Source organism: Paroedura picta, chromosome 5 (assembly GCF_049243985.1).
Source record: "Paroedura picta isolate Pp20150507F chromosome 5, Ppicta_v3.0, whole genome shotgun sequence".
Classification (NCBI taxonomy): domain Eukaryota; kingdom Metazoa; phylum Chordata; class Lepidosauria; order Squamata; family Gekkonidae; genus Paroedura; species Paroedura picta.
The window spans coordinates 35,370,722-35,391,377 of NC_135373.1; the positions used below are offsets into that span (position 1 = coordinate 35,370,722).

At 43.1% G+C, this 20,656-nt stretch overlaps 1 protein-coding gene across 4 annotated transcripts in view; it reads left to right on the forward strand.

Moving 5' to 3' along the window:
- Positions 1 to 2,435: 2,435 nt before the first annotated feature.
- Positions 2,436 to 20,656, forward strand: part of LOC143837414 (lethal(3)malignant brain tumor-like protein 4) — a 77,883-nt gene continuing 59,662 nt past the window's right edge. The window contains exons 1-5 of one of the 4 annotated variants that reach the window (XM_077337179.1): positions 2,436 to 2,590; positions 11,214 to 11,389; positions 15,505 to 15,661; positions 15,813 to 15,924; positions 17,454 to 17,601. In XM_077337179.1, coding sequence (XP_077193294.1) covers positions 11,273 to 11,389; positions 15,505 to 15,661; positions 15,813 to 15,924; positions 17,454 to 17,601 — 534 coding nt within the window. In that variant the 5' untranslated portion in view covers positions 2,436 to 2,590; positions 11,214 to 11,272. The remainder of the gene's footprint in view (positions 2,591 to 11,213; positions 11,390 to 15,504; positions 15,662 to 15,812; positions 15,925 to 17,453; positions 17,602 to 20,656) is intronic. The other 3 variants (XM_077337180.1, XM_077337181.1, XM_077337182.1) reach the window with 3 other exon arrangements.

Sequence of the window (20,656 nt, forward strand, 5' to 3'; positions counted from 1 at the left end):
ACATCACATTTCAAAGGAATCTACTTTTTTTTCTGCCTGCTTTCACCTTTCACACCCATACGTAGTAATGGGGAACAGTATAGTATGACTGGTCTTGAACCTGAGCACCAATGAGACATCCTTATACTTCTAGCTCCTTCAGGACTCCTTTCAATTTCCTGACTTCTTGGTTGCATTCTCCCTTTGGGTTGATAACAAAAGCCAAGGAATAGAAAATCTTTTAACAATTTCAGTTTCTTCAACATCGGCCTTAAATTAATGTAATTCCTTAGTAGTCATTATTATTATTTTATTATTATTATTATTTAATTTTTAGACCGCCCTTCTCCAAATAGGTCTCAGGGTGGTTTACAACATAAACAGTTAAAACACAATAAAATCCCCATAAAAACCCCAATTTACGTCAAACAACAAGTCACATATAGCATTACAGTTGTTTTCTTGATGGTCAGCTATAATTCTGCTTTAATTTTCATCAGCAGTCATTTCAAGTCTTCACTATTTTCAGCTAATAATCTGGTGTCATTTGTATATCTGAAAGAGTTAGCATCCCTTCCGCTAATTTTTACTCCACTTTTATCTAAATCTAACTCAGCTTTCCTTAGGATATGTTCTGGCATGTTATTCATATTAATCGGCTAGAAAGTTCTTAAACGTTAGTTTTTGCCAAACATGATCAATATTACCATGAACCATTCAGAAAGAATTGTCATCAATGCAAATTGTTGATGAAGTATCATTACCAAAATTAGTTAAAGGCTTTCTTAAACACCAGTAATTGCCACAATATTACAAGTAGTATTAATAATTTGGAAAAGATTTTGCTAAGCAGAAATTGCTACTGCAGCATTATTAATCATGCTTGCATTAATCATTTGGAAAGGGATTTCTCCAGCACAAACTGTTTGCCACAGTACAGTACAATCAATAACATGAATGGTAATCCTAACTATTTACACGAACAGTGTTGGAGGAAGCCAGGCTTGGTGTCAACATGCTCTAAGTCAGTGGTCCCCAACCTTTTTCCGGCCAGGGACCAGCGAGGCAACTGCCCCGCCCACACAGCACGCATGCGCGGCCGGGCCATGCATGCACGATGCGCAGCGCGGCCCTGATTCCCTCTCCCCCCCCTCCCGCAGTAAGAAGCTTCCCGGGCCGCAAGCTTCCTCCTGGGGAAGTTTTTTACTGCGGGGGGGGGGGCGGGGAGAGGGAACCGCGGGCCGGCGCCCTGGCCTTCGCGGCCTGGCACCGGGCCGTGGATCGCAGGTTGGGGACCACTGCTCTAAGGTGCCAGGGCCACAATTTTGGTGGGGCCCTCTGCTGCTGACTGCCCCCATCCACACATTGCTCCTACCACCTTTCTTCATGGCCTTTCCCATCTTTTCCCCATCTTCTTCATGGCCTTTCCCATCAATAGCGATACTTGGGGGCAGAGATTTAGGCAACAATCGCTTTACGTATTCCTTCATCGCTGTGGTAAAGCCATAAGAGATGTGTGGACTTCCTTGAGTGTTGTGACCTCACTCCTGGATACAACCAGAACTGATTTTGCGATACCATGCAACTTTACTTCCTGCACCTCATTCATGCTTCCACTGGAGCAGAGAGCAGGAGATTGCCTATCACTCTAAGGCAAACAACATTCCTATTTAGGGTTGCCAACTCTGGGTTGGGAAATTCTTGTTGAGCATGGAATTTGGGATGGGAGATAATGCCAAAGACACAGCTCTCTGAAGCAGCTTATTTCCTGAAGGGGATCTGATCTCTGTCATCTGAAATCAGTTAAAATTCTGGGGGATTTCTAGGCCCCACGTGAAAGTTGGTAACCCTATCCCAGACGCATGCTGGGAAAAGGTGCTGCAAGCAGCTACACACAAGTGGTTAGGAGGGGTTCCTGGGTGTGAGAGAGATGCACATAGACACACTGAGGAACTATCAGGTGGGAGTAGTGAAAGAGTTAGCATGAGGAGCCTGGTGGCAGCAGCTGGGCAACCAGGGTCTCCTGGCTGCTGTCTACCCAAGTTCACCCAAACCGGTGACCAGATTTTAACATTGGTAAAGCGGGACACCATTGACCGGGGTGGGGTGGAGGGGCTCTTGATTAAAATTTCAACATAAGTACAATTTGCCAATACGCCCAGATGTCCCTCCAAAAGCGGGACAATCTGGTCACCTTACACCACCTCTAAAGAGAGCAATCTTAAACAGGTTGCCCCCAAAGTAAGCCACATGCACTTCAATGGGGCTCCCTCCTAGCAAAGCAGGCTTAGGACTGTGGTCACCACTGCACGATGACCAACGAACATTATTAGAATCAGTGCGCAGTTGAAGAAGCCACGCTCCACGAACCCCCACCCGCCAACCGAACGTAAGCCCCGCCCCCGCCCTTCAGGAGCCCCGCCAATCCGCTCGCGCCTTTCCCTCGGCCTCCGCCTGGCGCTCCTCCCTCCGAGGCTTCGTTGACGGCCCGCGCCCGGCGATTCCGCGCATGCTCCGTGACCGTTCCAGTTAACCCCCTGAGGAAAATTTAAAAATATATCGATATTATTTTGCGAGGCGAATTAAAAGGACGCGACGGCCGTAGGCAAGGGTGAGTGGCCGGGGAGGAGGGGCCGAGGAGGTGGAGGTCTGAAAAGCGGGAGCGCTTTTGGACCCCTCCTTTCTCCCCCCCTCCCCCTTTCTCCGGCTTCCCTCGTACTTTCCCCGTCTGAGACCGAGTGGAGGAAGAAAGGAGGGGAGGGGGGCGAAAGAAACACTTCAAGCCCCTCCCGCCATTTTGTGAGGGGAGGGGGCGAGTCATACGGGGCGAGGGGGGCGCCTCCTTCCCCTTCACGGGAAGGTCCCGGTGGGGACGCTGGAAGAGGAGGCGGAGGCGGAGGATGGCGAGCTCTCCTGCCATCTCTGCGCGAGGGGGGGGGGGGGAGTTTTGCACCACGACCGGCGAAGTTCTTCAAAACTTTTAACTTTGGGAAGGAAGGCAGGAGGGGCGCCTTTTGCTTCCTCGCAGGAAACCGGCTCTTTAAATTGGTATTATTGTTCGAGGATTGAGAGACAGAGAAGGGGGGGGGGGGCTTGAATGTGTCCGGGCCTCTTCCGCTCAAGCGAGTGGGGAGGACATTTTAAAGCATTATGTTACTCCCCCCCCTCCCCGCGATGTTCTAGTCTGTTGTAACCTTTCTTCTTCTTCTCACTCCCCGCTGCGCAGCGCGTGTGTTTTTGTTCTCGCTGCGTCTCCTAAGGCGCCCCTTGTTGCCCTCCCTTTTCCGTCCTGCCCTTCACAAGTTAAGGTTGCCATTGACTATAAGGCGCACAGCTTCTTCTGGTGCCCCTGCTTGACACAGCGTGCCCTCAGCTACCATAGTAGGTGGCTTCCTGCAACCATTTCTCTGCCCGAGGAGCACCTCATAGGACACCTGCTTATTACACTCCGTAGCATCTAGGCATTCTCTGCATCTTACAGTACATTCTTGCTTTTTTCCCCCTCACCATAGTGTCCGAAGCGGCTTATACTTGTAGCATGTGCTATGTGCTATGTGATTCCAGGGCCACTGTAGTGCTGAACAGTTCAGGGGCCTTCATCCTGTGTGTTGTGTTCTTCTTACTTATGCAGCTTGTGAGCTGCAAGAACAAAAAAAGAATCATGCGCACGCTTTGTTAGTAACTCAGCATGCACATCACTCATTCAGCATGTATGCGGATCGCAAGCCGCATAAGCATGAAGGTCCCCTTAGATATTGGGGCATTGCACTTGCATGTCCCACCAAAGTTTGAGAAGTGTTTTCAACAAAGTGAACCTGCCAGTTGTTTTCAAACTTTCAACTATCCCTGGGAGGGAGCCCCCACAGTTGCTTATTTAGCACAAGTAACAGCACCAGTTGTGTTCTGTTAGGGTCCTGCAAATTCTTAAACTGGGCCTGGTGTCTGGGCACTGTATTGCTCTTTCTGTACTCCATAACACATTTTTTTCTTGCTCCACATATTGGTCTTACTCTCTGCACTCTTATTTTTTCTGATTCTTCTTGCACCCATGATGCATGTTTTTCTTTCTTGTTCTCCCTTTAGCCTGTACACCATGCATGCACTCTAGGATTTGACTTCTGTACCACCTTAAAGACCCACAGGATTTCCAGGGTATAAGCTCATTAGTGTCAAAACAACCTTCACCAGAGCTCTCTTGAAAACTTATCCTGTGGAAATCTTGTTTGTCTTTAAGATGATACTGGACTCAAATATCTCTCGTATGGTGCAGACCAACATAGTAGCCAATGTAAAACTCTCTGTATATAGGGTTGCCAACAAGCCTAGAGAAAAATGTCTTGTCTCTTTCACAGAGGCTTATTGCAGGGCACCTGCCATGCTTCCCTGGTCCATTTAGAAAATGGATGGGGTCCAGTGGGGGTTTTGCCAAACGGGTTTTCTCATTGGCCATTGAAGATTGGATAGAGATTGGAAGGCCATGGAGGAGGATAGAGAGGAGGATAGGGCTTAAAAATAATGACAGTAATTTTATCTCCCCTCTGTTTTGCTTAACTCTTAATTTTATTTGCTTATTTATTTCTTTTGTTGGCATTGAGCATGTTCATAAATAACTGGCTAAACATGTGGATCTAGAAGTAATTTGTTTAAATTTGATCTCAGCCATGAAACTAATGGGTGACCTTAGGTAAACCACTCTCTATAACCCTCTCCTATGACATGGATATAATATCACTTGCCTTACAGAACTGTTGTGAGATTATGGAGGCAGTACACGTGAAGTACTCTGAACCACTGAAATGTGTACACTATTTAGCCACTTCTCAGAGAAATTGGCATGGCTGGGCTTGTCTGCTTCATTTCTTTAGTGGAAGACACCTGCCTCCTTTGAAATCATTTTATTCCCTACTGTAGTAAATATATAGAACTAAATAAAACTTTAATAGTGTCTTTATACTCACTAAATTTGCATTTAAAATGAATTATTTGGAAGCAGGAGATGGGGTGGAAATGTTGTTTTATTGTTGGAAAGGATAATTATTAACAGTTATTATTATGAAACCATACGTTTTCACTGGAAATTAAAGGCATCTTTGGTCTTGTTTTAGAACATATATAAACTTGAGCCTTGAAATCACAGGCCACAACCCAGCATGGAGTTGGATGTTGTGATGTCGGCATCTTCATTTCAGTGAGACTTGCACATGCAAGTGAGAGCTTATAATGTGTTTGCTTACTGTCTCGAAGCTCTTGACAAGTTGTTATAAGATTATAGCATCAATCAGGAGTTCAAGCTTCCCTGCTGTCCTGTGGACCCAGTCTCTGTTTGCAGGTTCATATACCTGGGGAATGAGTTGGGATGATGAAATAGTTCAGTAAGGCTTAGTTCAGATGGGAACAAGGTTGGGTGGTTCTGGAATTCATGCCCTCTTTCTAGTCTTATGCTCAGTGATCTAGTAAATGAATTCTGCCTTTACTACAAATCATAGCTTGACATTATATCCAGACTGTGGTAAACTGTGGTGGTTGTGTTTCCTGTAAACCAGTTGGTTTCCAAATACTGGTTTATTATTCCCAGTTATAATCCTGGTTTTGAAGGGGGGAAAGCAAAGTATAGTTTGTTGGTAGTGACATAATAGCAAACAATGTTAATAGAAGTCATTTGTTAGTGTGTTGGGGGAGGGGGCATGTAGGCAGTCTTAATATGGTCTAGCCCTCGCACCTGACTTTGAGTCCAGGACAGTTGCATCCAGAACTGGTGGTTAGAAAATATGTCTGCTGATGAAATGTGTACCCCTTGCTCTGCCCCCAAATGGGAATACTAGCTGGCCGCTTACCTTTATAGGCAGAAGACAATTATGTGCCTGAAGATTACCCATTTTGTTCATATAGTGGCCAACCAGGATTTGGTTTTACATCTGTACTGTGCCTTAGAGCAGGGGTAGAGCAGGGAGCCCCTGCCAGCTCCTGGGAATTATAGTCCATGAACATCTGGAGGACCACAGGTTGACTACCCCTGCCTTAGATTGGCAAGGAGTGACAGGGAGGAAAACAAAGTAAAATAGCAAGGAAGGGGGAAAAGGGATATTCTAGGACACTATTACTCTGTTCAATCTCTTTTACCTTTTCTCCATTTGGACTGCCTGGATGAATTGTCCATTGTTTTGCATATGCAGTTGTCACCAGTTCTATGGCAATGTGTTTTATCAGCACTTGGTTTATTGGAAAACCACTTTCTTTTCTTTAAAAAAATTAAAGATCCTCAACCAGAGAGGCATGAACAGCTTCCTTTGCTATCCTAAGTAGACTTTTATTGGAATAAACTCCAGGCAATAATGTAGAACTTACTCCTGAGTAGACCAGTTTAGGATTGCTCCATCAGCATTGTCATATGCTTTCTCTAATATGGATATAGCTATGCATTAACTACTTTGCAGCAAAGCAATTCCAAGTCACAAAACTGAGTCCATGAAAATCTTAATAAGATTGTGCCAAGAAATATGGTGGAATGAGCTCCCAGGAAAGCTGAGAGCCTTGACAGAACTATCAGCATTCTGCAGGGCCTGTAGAACGGAGCTCTTCTTCCAGGTTTTTGGTTGAGGCTGGGTTCTTAAGATCACTGGGCCCCCCTCAGGCTACGCCATATCATTGAGCAGACCCCCTGGTGGTTGTCTGTGGGGAGGGGGAGGGAACTTTGCTATCCTGATGTTTTATTGGGGTGCTGGTTTTAGGGATGGGTTTTAAATTGGGGGTATGACTTTTTCTGTAACCCGCCTTGAGCTTCGGAAAAAGGAGGGCTATAAATTGAATAATGAATTTAAAAAAATAAGAAATAGAGATAGTAACAGGACTGGAGAAAAATGTGCTGGTATGTTCGACCGAGTGATGACAAACTGAGTTGTCCATTTCCACAGATTATGCCTTTGTTGAAGGAGTAGGACATTACATCTGTTTGCAACCTTTATTATAAGTTTATATTTATCGCTATGAATGAATGGATAAATGAATATCCTTGATTTTGGGATAGAAAACATTAAGTGCCCAACATATGTGATTCAGTACTGATGTCACTGAATTAAGTAGTTCCATTCTCTAGAAATGTTTCCCATTGTAAGGGTTTGTTGCAAAAAAATTCCATGAATCAAGGTGGCAAAACTGATCCCAGTATTTGGAGTGGTATAGAATTCCAATGTAAAGTCTTGTCAAACGGCAAATTGCTTCCTATTTGCTCTGATTAGCATGATTCTCTCGTGCTTTATGATTTTATCTTCTATTGCCACAGCAAGTGGTGATGTTAATTTTAATGGGATATATGATAAAGTGCTGGAGAACGCATTACAGTCAGTGAACAATAAACATCTTGCACCATAGGCAAATTATCCTGATTCCATCAAGCTACATTATTAAGGAGATTATGATATCTGGACATTTTAATTATTTCTCAGAGAGATGAAAGGGGGAAGTGTCCGAACTGACATCTGGGAATCAGGCTAGCAGTTCAGTAGGCTTGGGTAGGACTCTGGGTAGTGTAAGGCAGAGGAAGTCAACCTGTGATCCTCCAGATGTTCATGGACCACAATTCCCATGAGCCCCTGCCAGCAAACACTGGCAGGGGCTCATGGGAATTGTAGTCCATGAACATCTGGAGGACCACAGGTTGACTACCTCTGGTGTAAGGCAGCTCAATTTACACTGACTGTGAATAACCAGGCTAGAGTAAGGACCATGTTGGTTCCTATGTAGTGGATGTAGAAGGCAGTAAATCTGGTTAAGTTGTACTGTAAGGCAGGGGTAGTCAACCTGTGGTCCTCCAGATGTCCATGGACTACAATTCCCATGAGCCCCTGCCAGCATTTGCTGTCAAGGGCTCATGGGAATTGTAGTCCATGAACAATTGGAGGACCACAGGTTGACTACCCCTGCTGTAAGGTACCTGATTTGTGCTACACTCAGAGGTCCCTGTAGCAAAGGCACTTGCAGAACAGTGGAAACCAAAGTAGCAATTCCTTCCGCCTGCAGGCGGTGCCAGAAGCATAGGAAATAAAGCACTTGGATTTTCTACTATGGGAAGTTAGACTCTTCAAATTGTTATTATTGAATTAAATACATATTTGCTTTCCTGAAACCTGAGTAAATTCCTTTAAATGTCTTTGGGTGGGTAAGCCGTCAACTGGCTGGAGAACTATAACCATAATTTCTAATAATTAGAACAGCCTTTTAAAAACCCACACTATAAGATTTTATTTTGTTTTGCTACTCTAAATAAGTTTTAAAAATACCTAAATAAATCTTTCATTGTATATGAGAGGTAAAAAGTTTCAGCTAATATGTATACTGAGTAGCACCACTTACAATGCAATCCTAAGCAGAGTTGCACCTTTCTAAGTCCTGGATTTAGAAGGGTATAACTCTGTGAAGGATTGACTCCTCCCTCACACCTACATTGTTCACATGCAATGTTTAATCAAACAGTTCTTCCTTTTGTAGAGTTTGGATTTAGCTTGTGATTAGCACTCTGTGAAATATTGCTCTTTCTAGAATAGGACATTCCCCCTCTGAAACAGGGGACATCTGAGAAATGGGTTTTCTCAAGGAGGCAGAAGCGGAAGAAAGAAAGGCACCCTCCTTCCACTTTCTGTCATGCATGCTTGTCTCTTCCCAGTCTTTCTCCTGCCTCTGACAGGCAGAGCAGGGTAGCATGAGCTATATGGCTTTTCGGCTTATCTAAATAGATCCTTTTTCCTAACCATACCCCTTTTTCCCCCTTTTTCTGCCCCTTACTTGTCCCTTTTCTCTCCTAGCTGCCCTTCTCTCTCCTGTTGTGAGCAGCAGGGCAATGGGGCCTGGTGAGTACTGCCCCGAGAGGGGCTGCTCCAACTGAGGCAAAGAGAGCCCATAAGCACCAAAGGAGTTGAAATGTTATGTCAGACAGTTTTCCATCAATAAAATCCCATCTGCGGGCTCAGGTTACTACCAAGCCTGATTTTAGATCTCGGGGTACTGGCAGATATGGAACTATCTAGCACTCCTGCCCTTCAAAAGACCGTCTGTACCCTATAGTAGGGGCCCTACTGGAGACTTTATCTTCACACACTAGTTCTGGGACCTCAAGAGCTCCCACAGAAGATGCAGGAATTGGTTAGTTTGCCAAAATAGAGACTGCTACAATAGGGGGGAAGGTGGATGGGGGTGATATTGATGTTGAGACAGTGAATCAGCTAGAGATCCCTTGGCCTTGTCTGGGGGTGGTTTTTAGTAGTTCCAGGAGTCTTACCCAGACTGGTGTGGATAGGGTGCTAGCTTTGATGAGGACAACTACGTGTCCTCTCTCTGTCACTTGTAGACAACAAGTGGCTTGGAAAGCCTTTCCGGAAAATTGTAAATCTGTCCCTGTCCTCAGGGATGTTCTTGGAAAGGCTAAAAGAGGTGGTGGTTTGGCCTTCACTGCAAAAATATCACTAGACTCTCTGGATCCCACCAACTATTGCCCAATCTTGCATGTAATGTTTCTGAGGAAGGTGGTTGAGCAGGCACCCACAAATCAATTACAAGTATTGCTAGAGGAAGCGTCTGTCTTGGAGCCATTCCAGTCTGGTTTCTGGCATAACAATGGGGTGGAAACAGTGTTAGTTGCCCTCACAGATCACCTCCAGAGGTAGCTTGACTGAGACAGCGCAGCACTTGCTTGCATTACTAGATCTCATGGCAGCATTTGACATAGTCAACCATGTGGCTGATCTCTTTTCTCCAAGGTCAGGGGCAGAGGGTAGCTATCAGAGAAAAGTAGTCATGCCACTGTCTATTCCCTTGTGTGGTGCCACAGGATGCAATTCTCTCCCCAATATTATTTAACATCTATCTATATACACCCACTTGCATAACTGGCCTAGTAAGCTAATGACACCTAGCTATGTCTGCATCCAACTAGATACACACCCAGCTGTGGCAGGATGGCTCTGGAAGAGCTACCTGAAACTTAGCCCCTTGCAGATGGAGGTCCTGTGGTTGGGGAAGAAGGTATAAGAAGAGGAAGTATGCCTCCTTTACTTTAATGGAGTGTCCTTGTCAGAATGGCACTGAGGTATTGTCAACAACAAATAGAAGAAGATTTTTTGGTATGAAGAGGAACAGGGTAGCTGAAATGAGGAATTCAAACTTTTGTTATACAGAATTAAAGTTCTTTGCTACAGGCTTTTGGGTTGTTCATAGGGTTTTCTTTCAGGTGTTGAGATATCTTCTAAACAGAAGTTTCATTACTTTGTTTATCCACAAACTTGTTTTTCTTTTGTTTTTATGAGTTCCCCTGAACTCGTTTGGCTCTAGAAGGTGGGCACTCTTTGTTAGTACCACCACTTTCTCCCTTTCTAGAAATACCAGTATCCCACTGACTACTGCGTAGTCTGAAGCACTTTCCCTCACACCGATCTGAGGAAATCTTTATACCTGATTTCCCCTTTTTTAACTGGTCAGGGACTCCTCTTGTCTCCTTATAGAATAATTCCCTCTCAGCTCCTGTTGACCAATCAAAGTGCTCAGAGCTGCCAAATCTCTCTGCTTAGTGAAGATTTTAAACTCCTCACTTACTGTTGCTGTTTCTTTAGCATTTGAAATCTGACTTTCACAGTGCTTTCAGTCATATCCCCCCCCCCCCCCCCCCGGATATTAGGAAGCTGTACTTGATTCTCCTTTCTTTGTGTTACCCTCATTGCAGAGAGCCCTGTGAAATAGGTTAGGCTAAGAGAGAGTGACTGGCCAAAAGTCACCTTGTTAACTTTCATGGCTGATTGAAATACTGAACCAAGGTCCTCCAGATTAGTTCAATGCTCTAAGCGCTTAGCCAGCAATGCCCACCTTTTCTGGAAGTTTCAAGCAGATGGCTTCCATGCATTATCCTTTCCTGAAGATGCAAAAGGTCCGCATATGTGGAAAGTCTGGTGTGAGTTACCAGCTGTGGCTCCTTCCTGAAGTTATAAATGTTCTGGCTTCCTCTTCTACAGTGAGGTGAGCAACAACACTGCTCAAACTAGTGTTCCATACATGCAGGAAGCCAGCAAGAGGTACATCACCAAACATACCATTTAATACCTATAACTTCAGCACTGACATGTGCCTCATTGGGAAGGTTAACACTATTTCATCTTTGGAAACCTTTTGCTCTTGAAAGCAAAAACAGTCATTCTAATATGGTGAATGTCAGCAACTAGCATATTGATTTTGTACCTGTTTTGTTTTTCAAGCCTAGTTTTGTTTCTTAACTTAAAAAACAAACAAACAAACCCAAAGACTAAGTCGAAAGATGGAACAGAATCTCTTGGAGAGAAAACCAGCCATCGCCCAGACTGCAGACTTCGATGTTATGGGTGCCTTAGACTGGAAAAACGGCGTTGCCACTTTGCCGGGTAGCAACATACAAGTAAGGAAAAGGAGGGATAGGGTAAACAAAGCCCCTGACTTAGTGCGTATTACATTAGCAAATGTTCTTTTGTCAGTGTAGAGGAAAGGCATGCTGTGAAATACATTGACCCTGTGATGTGAATTGCTGGCATGATAATAAAAGCAAGCTAAAATTGGTGTTGCTATATTTCCAAAACATTTAATTTTTGCCGACTTTTCCTGATGCATAACGATTTAGCTATTTGTTCTTTCTTACTGTATATCTGGGATTTCTGGAGATGTCAGCTAAGAAGCATAACTTAACTTTCTCTGCATAAAAACAGACTAGGGTTATGCATTTCCAACCACATAATCACTTTACTTAGGGGAGAAATCCAAATGGAAGTAATAGTTGAGGTAGAGGATGCTGTTTGTTCTCAGTTTGCTCTTAAGGCTTAGGACTGAATATTTGTCTAGTCAAAAAAGATTTGGTCAGATATTGTGAAATAACTGATGAATATTTTATTACAACAGTAACAATGATAAATCATCAGTAGGCTTGATACACGCTAAATGCAATAATTACTTAACTGCTATTGTGTAACAGTGGATTAGACTCAGGGTGCAGAAGGGAACTTTCTTGCCTCCTCCTGCAGTATATCGCACCTTCTCCACCTCTCAAGGGTCAGAGTACCTCCAGTACAAAGTTGGCAGTGAAAGGGGAAAATTAAGAAAATCACATCTTGTGCACACACAGTTAGAAGAAATGTACTATAATGTTTTGTACTATATTTTGTAATAAGATTTGGTAAGGTTTATGTATAAAATTATGCATGGGATAGCGGAACTTGCTAGAGAGCACTCCTTCACCCCCAAGGGTACACTTGCAGGCACCCAATGGAATTTATTTATAATTCAATTTATTTACCCTTCCTCTTTAGATGTTGAATAACATTAGAGAGAGAGCACCTCCCTGAAGAACTCCACACACCAGGTCATGTTGCTGGGAGGTTCCCTCCCCTTGGAGGAAAGCTTGCTGCCTAAGGACTAGAAGACCATGATAGATTGTGTTAGGCCGACCAGGGATTGTATGTTAGGCCAAACAGATGTCAGAGTCCTGTCCACATCAACCAAGGAAACTGAAGTGGTTCAAAATAAGACTCTTAATGGCCAAGGTGCCTCCAGTTCTGTTATTGCTTTAAAGGTGACTAAGTCATAGTAGAGTGTGTCCACAAAACAGCTCACAAATGCCTCACAGCTAATATCTAATTGTGCAATTTCAGACTGTCCGAATTGTTTTAAATAAATGTGCCAGGCAAGAGCTAGCAGATGCAACAGAGGCTACAATATAATCTCTTCTGTGGTCTTTATTGCCACATCATGAATTTTCAATGCCACACCATAAATTTTCATAAGCATAAGAGGTTCTTTAGGCCTCGTTGTGAGTTTTCTGCCAAACTCGCTCTAACCATCTCAATTACTGTTTCTGTTTGCTCAGCTCTGGGGTACTCCATGAAGCCGGTTTAGGGCAAGAGTAGAAAAGGTGTCAGGGAGCGAACTTGTCAATGGCTTTGGATAGATGGCTATGCCAGTTCTCTTGTAGTTCATCTACTGACTCAGTGGGGAGCACTGGATCCCTTGGAGCATTCCAGAATACTATTGGATCCATGTCTTCTTGGGCAAGCATAAATCAGCTCTACACCTACACAGGGAGGGAGTGGGACACTGACTCTAGCCTTCAGAGCATAATTTATTTAATTTATTTATTATATTTATATACCGCCCTCCCTGGAGGCTCCAACCATAGCATTCTTGCAGATTGCACTGGATCAATCTGGACCCTTGCCCCAAAGATCAGATCCAGGGTAGGTTCTGTTTGATGTTTTGGACCAGATACAAATTGAGAGAGTTCTAGCATTGCCATGGCTGGTTGGTCTTTTAAATGTGTTATTGGATTTGAATTTAGTTTTAATTGTTATGTGGGGGTCATTGCATCGATAGCTTGATGGAAGATCTGTTCTTAAGTGCAGACTTTTTTGGTGAGAATATCTGTGCAGTGGCAAAGGGCCCGACTAGTTCAACATCCAGCTCTCACTTCTATGACACTTTCCTAGGAGTAAGACCCGTTGAATAATATGGGACTTGCTTCAGTGTAGACCTCTTTAGAATTCTTACAGTGTTCATCCAGGTGCTTGAGGATAGCAGCTGTTCTTAACTGTTGTCTCCTGCTAGTTGATATTTGGAGGCATCCTGACTTAGAACATGAACTCTCTCAATTTGTCCTCTTTGAGAGCCAGCTTGGTGGTTAAGAGCAACGGCCTCTAATCTAAAGAACCAGGTTTGATTCCCTACTCCGCATATAGCCAGTTAAGCGACTTTGGGCCTGTCACAGCTTTTTCAGAGCTCTCTCAGCCTCACCTACCTCACAGGGTGTCTGTTGTGGGGAGAGGATGGGAAGGCGACCGTAAGCCACTTTGAGGCTCCTTTGGGTAGTAAAAAGTGGGGTGCAAACCCCCAGCTCTTCTTCAGTCACCAGCCTTAGTTAGTGCTAATAGGATTTATGGAATGTTGCTTACATTAAAATTTGTTCATCACTTAACCTCTCCTCCCCTTAGATTGTTGTATAATATTAAAGGCATTTGATATAGGCAAGACTCCTTATCCTGAGAATTAATAGTGTCTCTTCAGAAGCAGAGTACTGCAGTTCACTGATCTGGGTTAGATATTGATAGTTACATTTCCTGGGTTGATAGTTGCACCTATTTTTATATCAGTTAACAACTGGTGATCCTAAAAAGTCGCCACTCTGTCATCAGAGTAATTTCTGGTCACTGTTGCCTGATCTTTAAACAGTCAGTGTAAATATCAGTACATTGTCCACATGAAATCCTGGCCAATACAATATTTAAAATTCTTCTGCCTTTAATGTTGTATCATAGCTGCACTGAAATTCATAATTCTACCTGTGTGTTTATAAGGAACATATTCCATTCTGTTGTTTTCCCATTTATTAAGCAAATCATACTTGAGACAGTGTATAATTATTGATAAACAAGGTGGCAGGGCTGCATTTTTGCTCTTACTGAAATCAAAATGATGCCTTGTTGTCATGTAATTGCTTTGCAAACCATACAATTATAACAATATTTAGTGTTTATTTAAAGTGCTTAAGATAGCTTAAGTGGAACACAAATGCTCACTTAGTTTTCAAGTGTCCTTGTCTCTAAAACTTCAAACATTCATTTGCCTTTTGAAATCTTTTTTTCCAGCTGCTAAGTCTCTCAGTACCTAAAGAGCTGTTTATTTGCTCCTGCCATGGATGTGCTGCGGGCATGATCCAGTCACAGTAAAGCACTTTTTAAGGCTTGTTTATTTCAGCGGAAGAGGATTGCAGTCCTATGTACACTTAATACTGGAGAAAGTTCAGTTGACAACAGTGGTTTCTATTAAATGTTCATAGGATTGAGTTGCATCTCTCCCACACGTCAGTGGTCTTAATGTGCTTCAGTTTGACTGGATTGATTGGACCTAATAGTCTGAATTGTGTTAAATAGTTGTTAAATATTATATGGGGGCTAGGGGGAAGCATAGAAAGGATGGTGCAATAGTAGTCTGCTTTTCTCACTTTAAGGTACCTTACATTTTTCATTACGTCCCAAAAGAGTGCTTCATTTTCTGATTTGTATGAGGGGCACTTTCCTTCTAGATCTCTTCGGTATGCCCTCTTTTGAAGGATGATGGTGTACAAATGCAGCAAGAAAAATCATATTAATTTGGACTACTAAACTGTCCTTTTCAGGATCTTAGATGTTCCCTTTATTAGAATTTTGATCTTGACCGACTCTAGTCTTACTACCATTACATTTGTGTGTACTCATTCCTTGTTTTGCTTGTAAAAGTTTTGATACCCCAGTGGTTGCTTTCTGCACAAATCCTAAAGTGGATCGATAACCCGTTTCTTCCTGGTCCATGTTGTCCTAGCAGTTGCTGCTATCAGTTTGTTTAATGCTGTTTCTTTATCAGTTGTACTTTTCAGTCTTAATCTGCCTGCTTTACTTGTTTTTATCATTGTTCTTTCAAAACCCTGTTTGGATTCTGTGGGATTTATGCTTACTTTGTTTTCTTCTCTTTCTCTCCCCCCCTCCCCCCCCCTAGTTTCGTTTAAGCGAGTTTGGAACACTGGAGATAATTACTGAAGCTGAAGCAAAAGTGATAAAAGGTCTGTCTGCCTCAGCTGCAACTACCAGTTCAGCCATCCTTAATGCATCTACCTCTTCTCCTTCCAGTACCATAACTGCTGGCAATCCTGACGGTGAGCCTTAAATTGAGGGAAGGAATGGGAAAAGAGGACGATGTCAATGTGTTTTTTTTAATATATACATACATATGCAAATATAACTCCAATTACAATGATATGTGATTGATATGAATTTTCTTTCTAATCCCCCCCCTTTTTTTTTCAGCACCCCCCGAAAACATTCCCAGATTTGAGTTCCAGACTCAAAGTCTCAAGTGTCCTGGACAAATGGATGGCTTTGAGAATCCTCGTTCTTGCCCTCAGGAGCATAAAGACAGGTGACAACTTTGTTCTTCTTTCTTTTCCTTTTTGTTTTGGCTTAAAGTGCATTTTGTTGCACTCTAAATACCATATTAGCATCTGACCAATATTTTGCCAGGAGCACCTGTGAATATTTTTGCTCTGGAATATTTTTCTGTGTCAATGTAGATGGTGCAGCCTACTTTAAAACTGAAGAGAAATCTGACTTCAGATCCTTGCTCCCCAACCTCCCTGCAATTTTTTCTGTACGGTGTTACTATTGAAACGTCGTCTCCAGTTCCTACATCCAATTTTTTAAAAAGGGTATTGGAAAACTGAAACAGGGGTATGAGCTGAAATTATGCAGATAATTTAATAGCATGGCTTTTGCAGATGGATGTCAATTTTCTCTGTCTACTAAAAGAAAATAGCCATGAGACTGCTGGGTAACAGCATCTCAATAATCTTAGTAAGGAATAAGAGGATTCAGAATGGAAACTGGGCTCACATTTTTGAAAGGGGTGAAGTAATTTCCCCCATCAGCAGCAGAAAGCCAGTGGATGAGACCAGGAGCCTAGGTTTAGGGTGACTTTCAGAATTAATTCTTCATGCTTTCTCCACATTTTTAGAAGGAATATCATTGTAGTTACAGATCACCACAATCATATGAAAAGAGTATTCTAATTTCCTGAATGATCAGATTACCCAGATATTTCGAAGCCTGCTTAGGTAAACAATGTGGTAAAAATATTTCTTTTAACTTCTAACTACATATTGCCATCTCAAATGTTTCCCACAATGCCTTTCTTACTCTAAGTTATGACACTTAGTAAAATGTTAAGGCTGCCTATGTAAATTGGGAGGGAAGATAACAAACTCAAGGCGGAAAATGAAGCTTTTAACTCAAATAAGAAGCCTGTATTCCCATCTGCTTTGCACAAATTTTCCTTTGACACCTAGTTTCAGCCACAAAAAATGGATATATTTTCACTTTCTCTGTGAAAGCACACACGAAGCTATCAAATGGGAAGTGACAAGGAAAAAATTGGACTAGCAGGTCATAAGACTGAAACATAAGGAGGGAAAATTGCACTACAAAAAAAGTACTGGGAAATGGGGGAAAAAATCCTTTTTCAGGAGCTTATATTGAATGAAAACACAAGTGTTCTTTAACCTTTACAATGCACATTTCCCCCTCTCACTCCACTATGAAGCATTATGCCCCTAATTGAATTTTAGGCACAGCTTCAAGGCAGTATGCATTGCTGTGCGAACTGCACTGTTCAGGAGATTATTCTTGTACATAATTGGCCTTAAAGTTGTTAATTAGGAATCCAGTGAATAATAGTTACCTAAATTGCAATGTCATCAAGTTTCTTCAAAGGGGCATTTAAAGTGCCATTATTTGTAATGAACCAATTCTGGGGATGACATAAGGACATTCTTCCTGTTACTGTGTTTACTGCAAATACATGTCATTTTTGAAAGCCTTCAATCTAGACTCCTTTTTCATCCATAACCAAGTGTAGGTAGCTTTCCATTCATTTTGTGTTATGTCTTTTGCTAGAGTTTCTAAGTGTTCTCCAACTGACTGTGGAAACCGGACAAGTAGCATCCAAGTGTATGAAACTGAGAGGCCCTCAAAGCGTCTTCGACGGAAGAGGAAGCTGCTTTTGGATTCTGATGATGAGGAAGAAAATGCAGAAGATGATGAGGTAATGGATGATCCCATACACAAGAGGCTAACTTCAGTGATCAGACATCTGTGTAATAGCCAGAATTTTTTTTTAAAAATCAGGCCACGCTTTCTCAAGCAGGATTTTGTGAAACCCTGGGGTTTCTTGGTGGCCCTAGAAGAATTTTGTGAATGAATGGGAATTAATTATTTCTTTATATATTTCTAAAATTTGTTAAAACATTTATTGGCTGATATGACCATATATGGTCATGTCAACCCCCCCCCCCCATAGTCAGGGGTGGGAATGGAGGGACCCTGCGTGGGCGTGTTTACAGATATGCTTCTCAACCATATTCTGCATGATTGCACCACTTCTGGGGTTTCTTGAAGCCTGAAGAATATTTCAGGGGTTTCTTAACAGTAAAAACATTGAGTAAGGCTGGACTAGATAGGCAGTGTAATTTTGCATTAAAAGAATAAAGCTGGCATTTTTAAATGAGCGATTTATATGTGTGAGTATATGAACACCCATGCTAAATAACTAATTATTATTTATTATAGGATTTTTAGGCTGCCCTTCTCCAAAAATGCTCTGCGGGGGGCTTACATCAGGGTATAAAACAAATCAAATGCAGATTCAAATTAAACAAGCTTTAGGCTAAAACAGTACTAAAATTCTTACTGTAATTGCTCCGTCCCATAAACTGCCTAACGAGCGAGATCTAACAGCTATGAAGACCTACTGTATGGCATGGCTCAAGATGGGGGACTCGCAACTGGGCAGTAACCCCAGATGTGGGGTAGATGGGGGGCCCATTTAGATGTTGGAGGTGTGACCCTGGAACTCAACCAGATGCCTGGTGAAAGAGCACCATCTTGCAGGCTCTCCAGAACTTTGGAAGTTCTGTAAGGGCCCGCATTTAATCCTGCAGCTCGTTCCACCAATCTGGAGTGAGGGCTGGAAAAGCCCGGGCTCTAGTCAAGACCAGGAGCACCTCTTTAGGGCCATGGATCATCAATAGATTGGAATTTGCTGAGGGGGTATGTGTTTGGCGAGGCGGTCCTTCATGTAAGCCAGTCCCAGACTGTGTAAGGCCTTGAACATTATAATCAACACCTTAAGCTTGATCCGGAACTCAATTGGTAACCATTGCTGCTGCTGGAGAACAGGACATATGTAAGTTCTCAATGGGGACTTCATAAGGACTTGGATGGATGCATTATATACCAACTGTAATTTCTGGGTCAAGGATAAGGGCAGGCCCACATAGAGCTAGTTTATAGTAGTTTGTCCTGGACGTGACCGTCACAGGTATCACCATGGCTAAGTATTCTGGAGCTAGATAGGGCACTAGTAGCATCATCTGGTATAGATGGAAAAACATCTGTTGAGCTACCTTAGTGACCTGCACCTCCATATTCAAGAAGGGATCCAGAATCACTTCCAAATTCCTGAATAATAGTGCAGCCTGCAGCTTCACCCTGTCAAGACAGGGAAGGCATGCTTTCTTGCATCCTCCCTTCCTACACAGCCAAAGGACCTCTGTCTTCAGGGGACAAGCGAAGGCATGCGAGATAATTATGTTCACACCCCTTCTAATCTCCATCCCGATCCCCCAACATGCAGGAAGAGAGGCAAAGGAACATATGCTGTGTAGCACCAGGTTGATCAACAGCAATGCCTATATTATTCAGGTATATTTTGTGGAACATAAAGTAGACCTAGCACGCGTGATCGAGACCTGGGTGAACGAAGGCAAACTTTCAACATGAAAGAGCTTGTCCCACCCAGGTTCTCGGTCCTCCATCAATCCTGGACCTCAGAACACGAGAGGAGGTTGCGATCCTGATCTTATGTCATGACCCAAGGAATGCAGTCCACATTTCCTCTCAGAACCAACAGACAGGAGTTACAGGTATTGGAATAAAACTGAAGGTAGTCTTTATTGAAGGTACAGCAGGAAAACACCAGATAGAAGTCATACACAGGTATAGTGATTGTCAAAGACACTGTTACCCCAAAGGGCCAGGGACTCCCACGCTTAGAACTCCATAGGAAAGTACACTCCAATGGAAGATCCATTGGATCCAGGAGAGTGTGAATATCAGAGACAGTTACTCTGATTAACACAAAGGTGGCAAAACAACTACATTGCCACCATTTAGCAGGTTTACATTCTAAGTGAGAACAGGAGATAAGACATTACCATAACAAGTAGAGCTATCAACAACAGAGCCATGCAAAGAACAAAGAGATAACAGATGGAAGGGGTACATCTCCAGACTAATTCCAAGATTGACATGATACATGACTGTTTTCTCCTTCAGGTTGCTCTCTGCCCCAACAATCCCAAGACTTGAATGTGTTGGCCTCAGGTTGGACATTGCTAAGAGCTTGGGCATCTGGGTGTGTACTGTTCATCCAACACACTGCCAGATGCCCTGTTGAAGCAGTGGCTGCCTGAGCATTGCAGTATCCAAGGCTGTGAGTTCTGGGAGATTTCAATGCCCATGCAGAATTACTAGAAGTGGCTCAAACCTTGTGTTTTCCATGCTGGAACTGGGGCTATCACATTTTATTGCCAGTCCCACCCATCAAGCAGGCCAAACCCTGGATTTGATCTTTGGGGCGGAGCTGGAAGTGGAGCTGATAGCGGCAAATGCCATCCCATGGTCAAACCCCTATACCCTGAAGCCCTGTTCATCATCCCACTTGCATTCTGGTTGGGTGTTGGGTGTATTTTGGCCCACCCACGGAGAATCAAAAGGATTCCTGAATGCTCTGTAAGAACCGATGACAACTCATTGGAGGGTTTGGTCAATGGCTGGCATAAACAAATGCTGGTCACCATCGATGAGGTCACTCACCAACATCCTCTCCGAGCCCACCTTAAATGAGCCCCGAGTATACCAAAGAGCTACATAAAAGAAAAAGGTAGCTGAAATGACTAGAGCAAGATTGGAGGAAGATATGTGACAAAGCCTCAAGAACATCTTATAGGACACTAGAGAACTGAACATCAGATGTGAGGCATTTGCGAGCCATTTCATAGTTAAAATCTCAACAGTGCTGCAGCCTTCCCCAACTATTG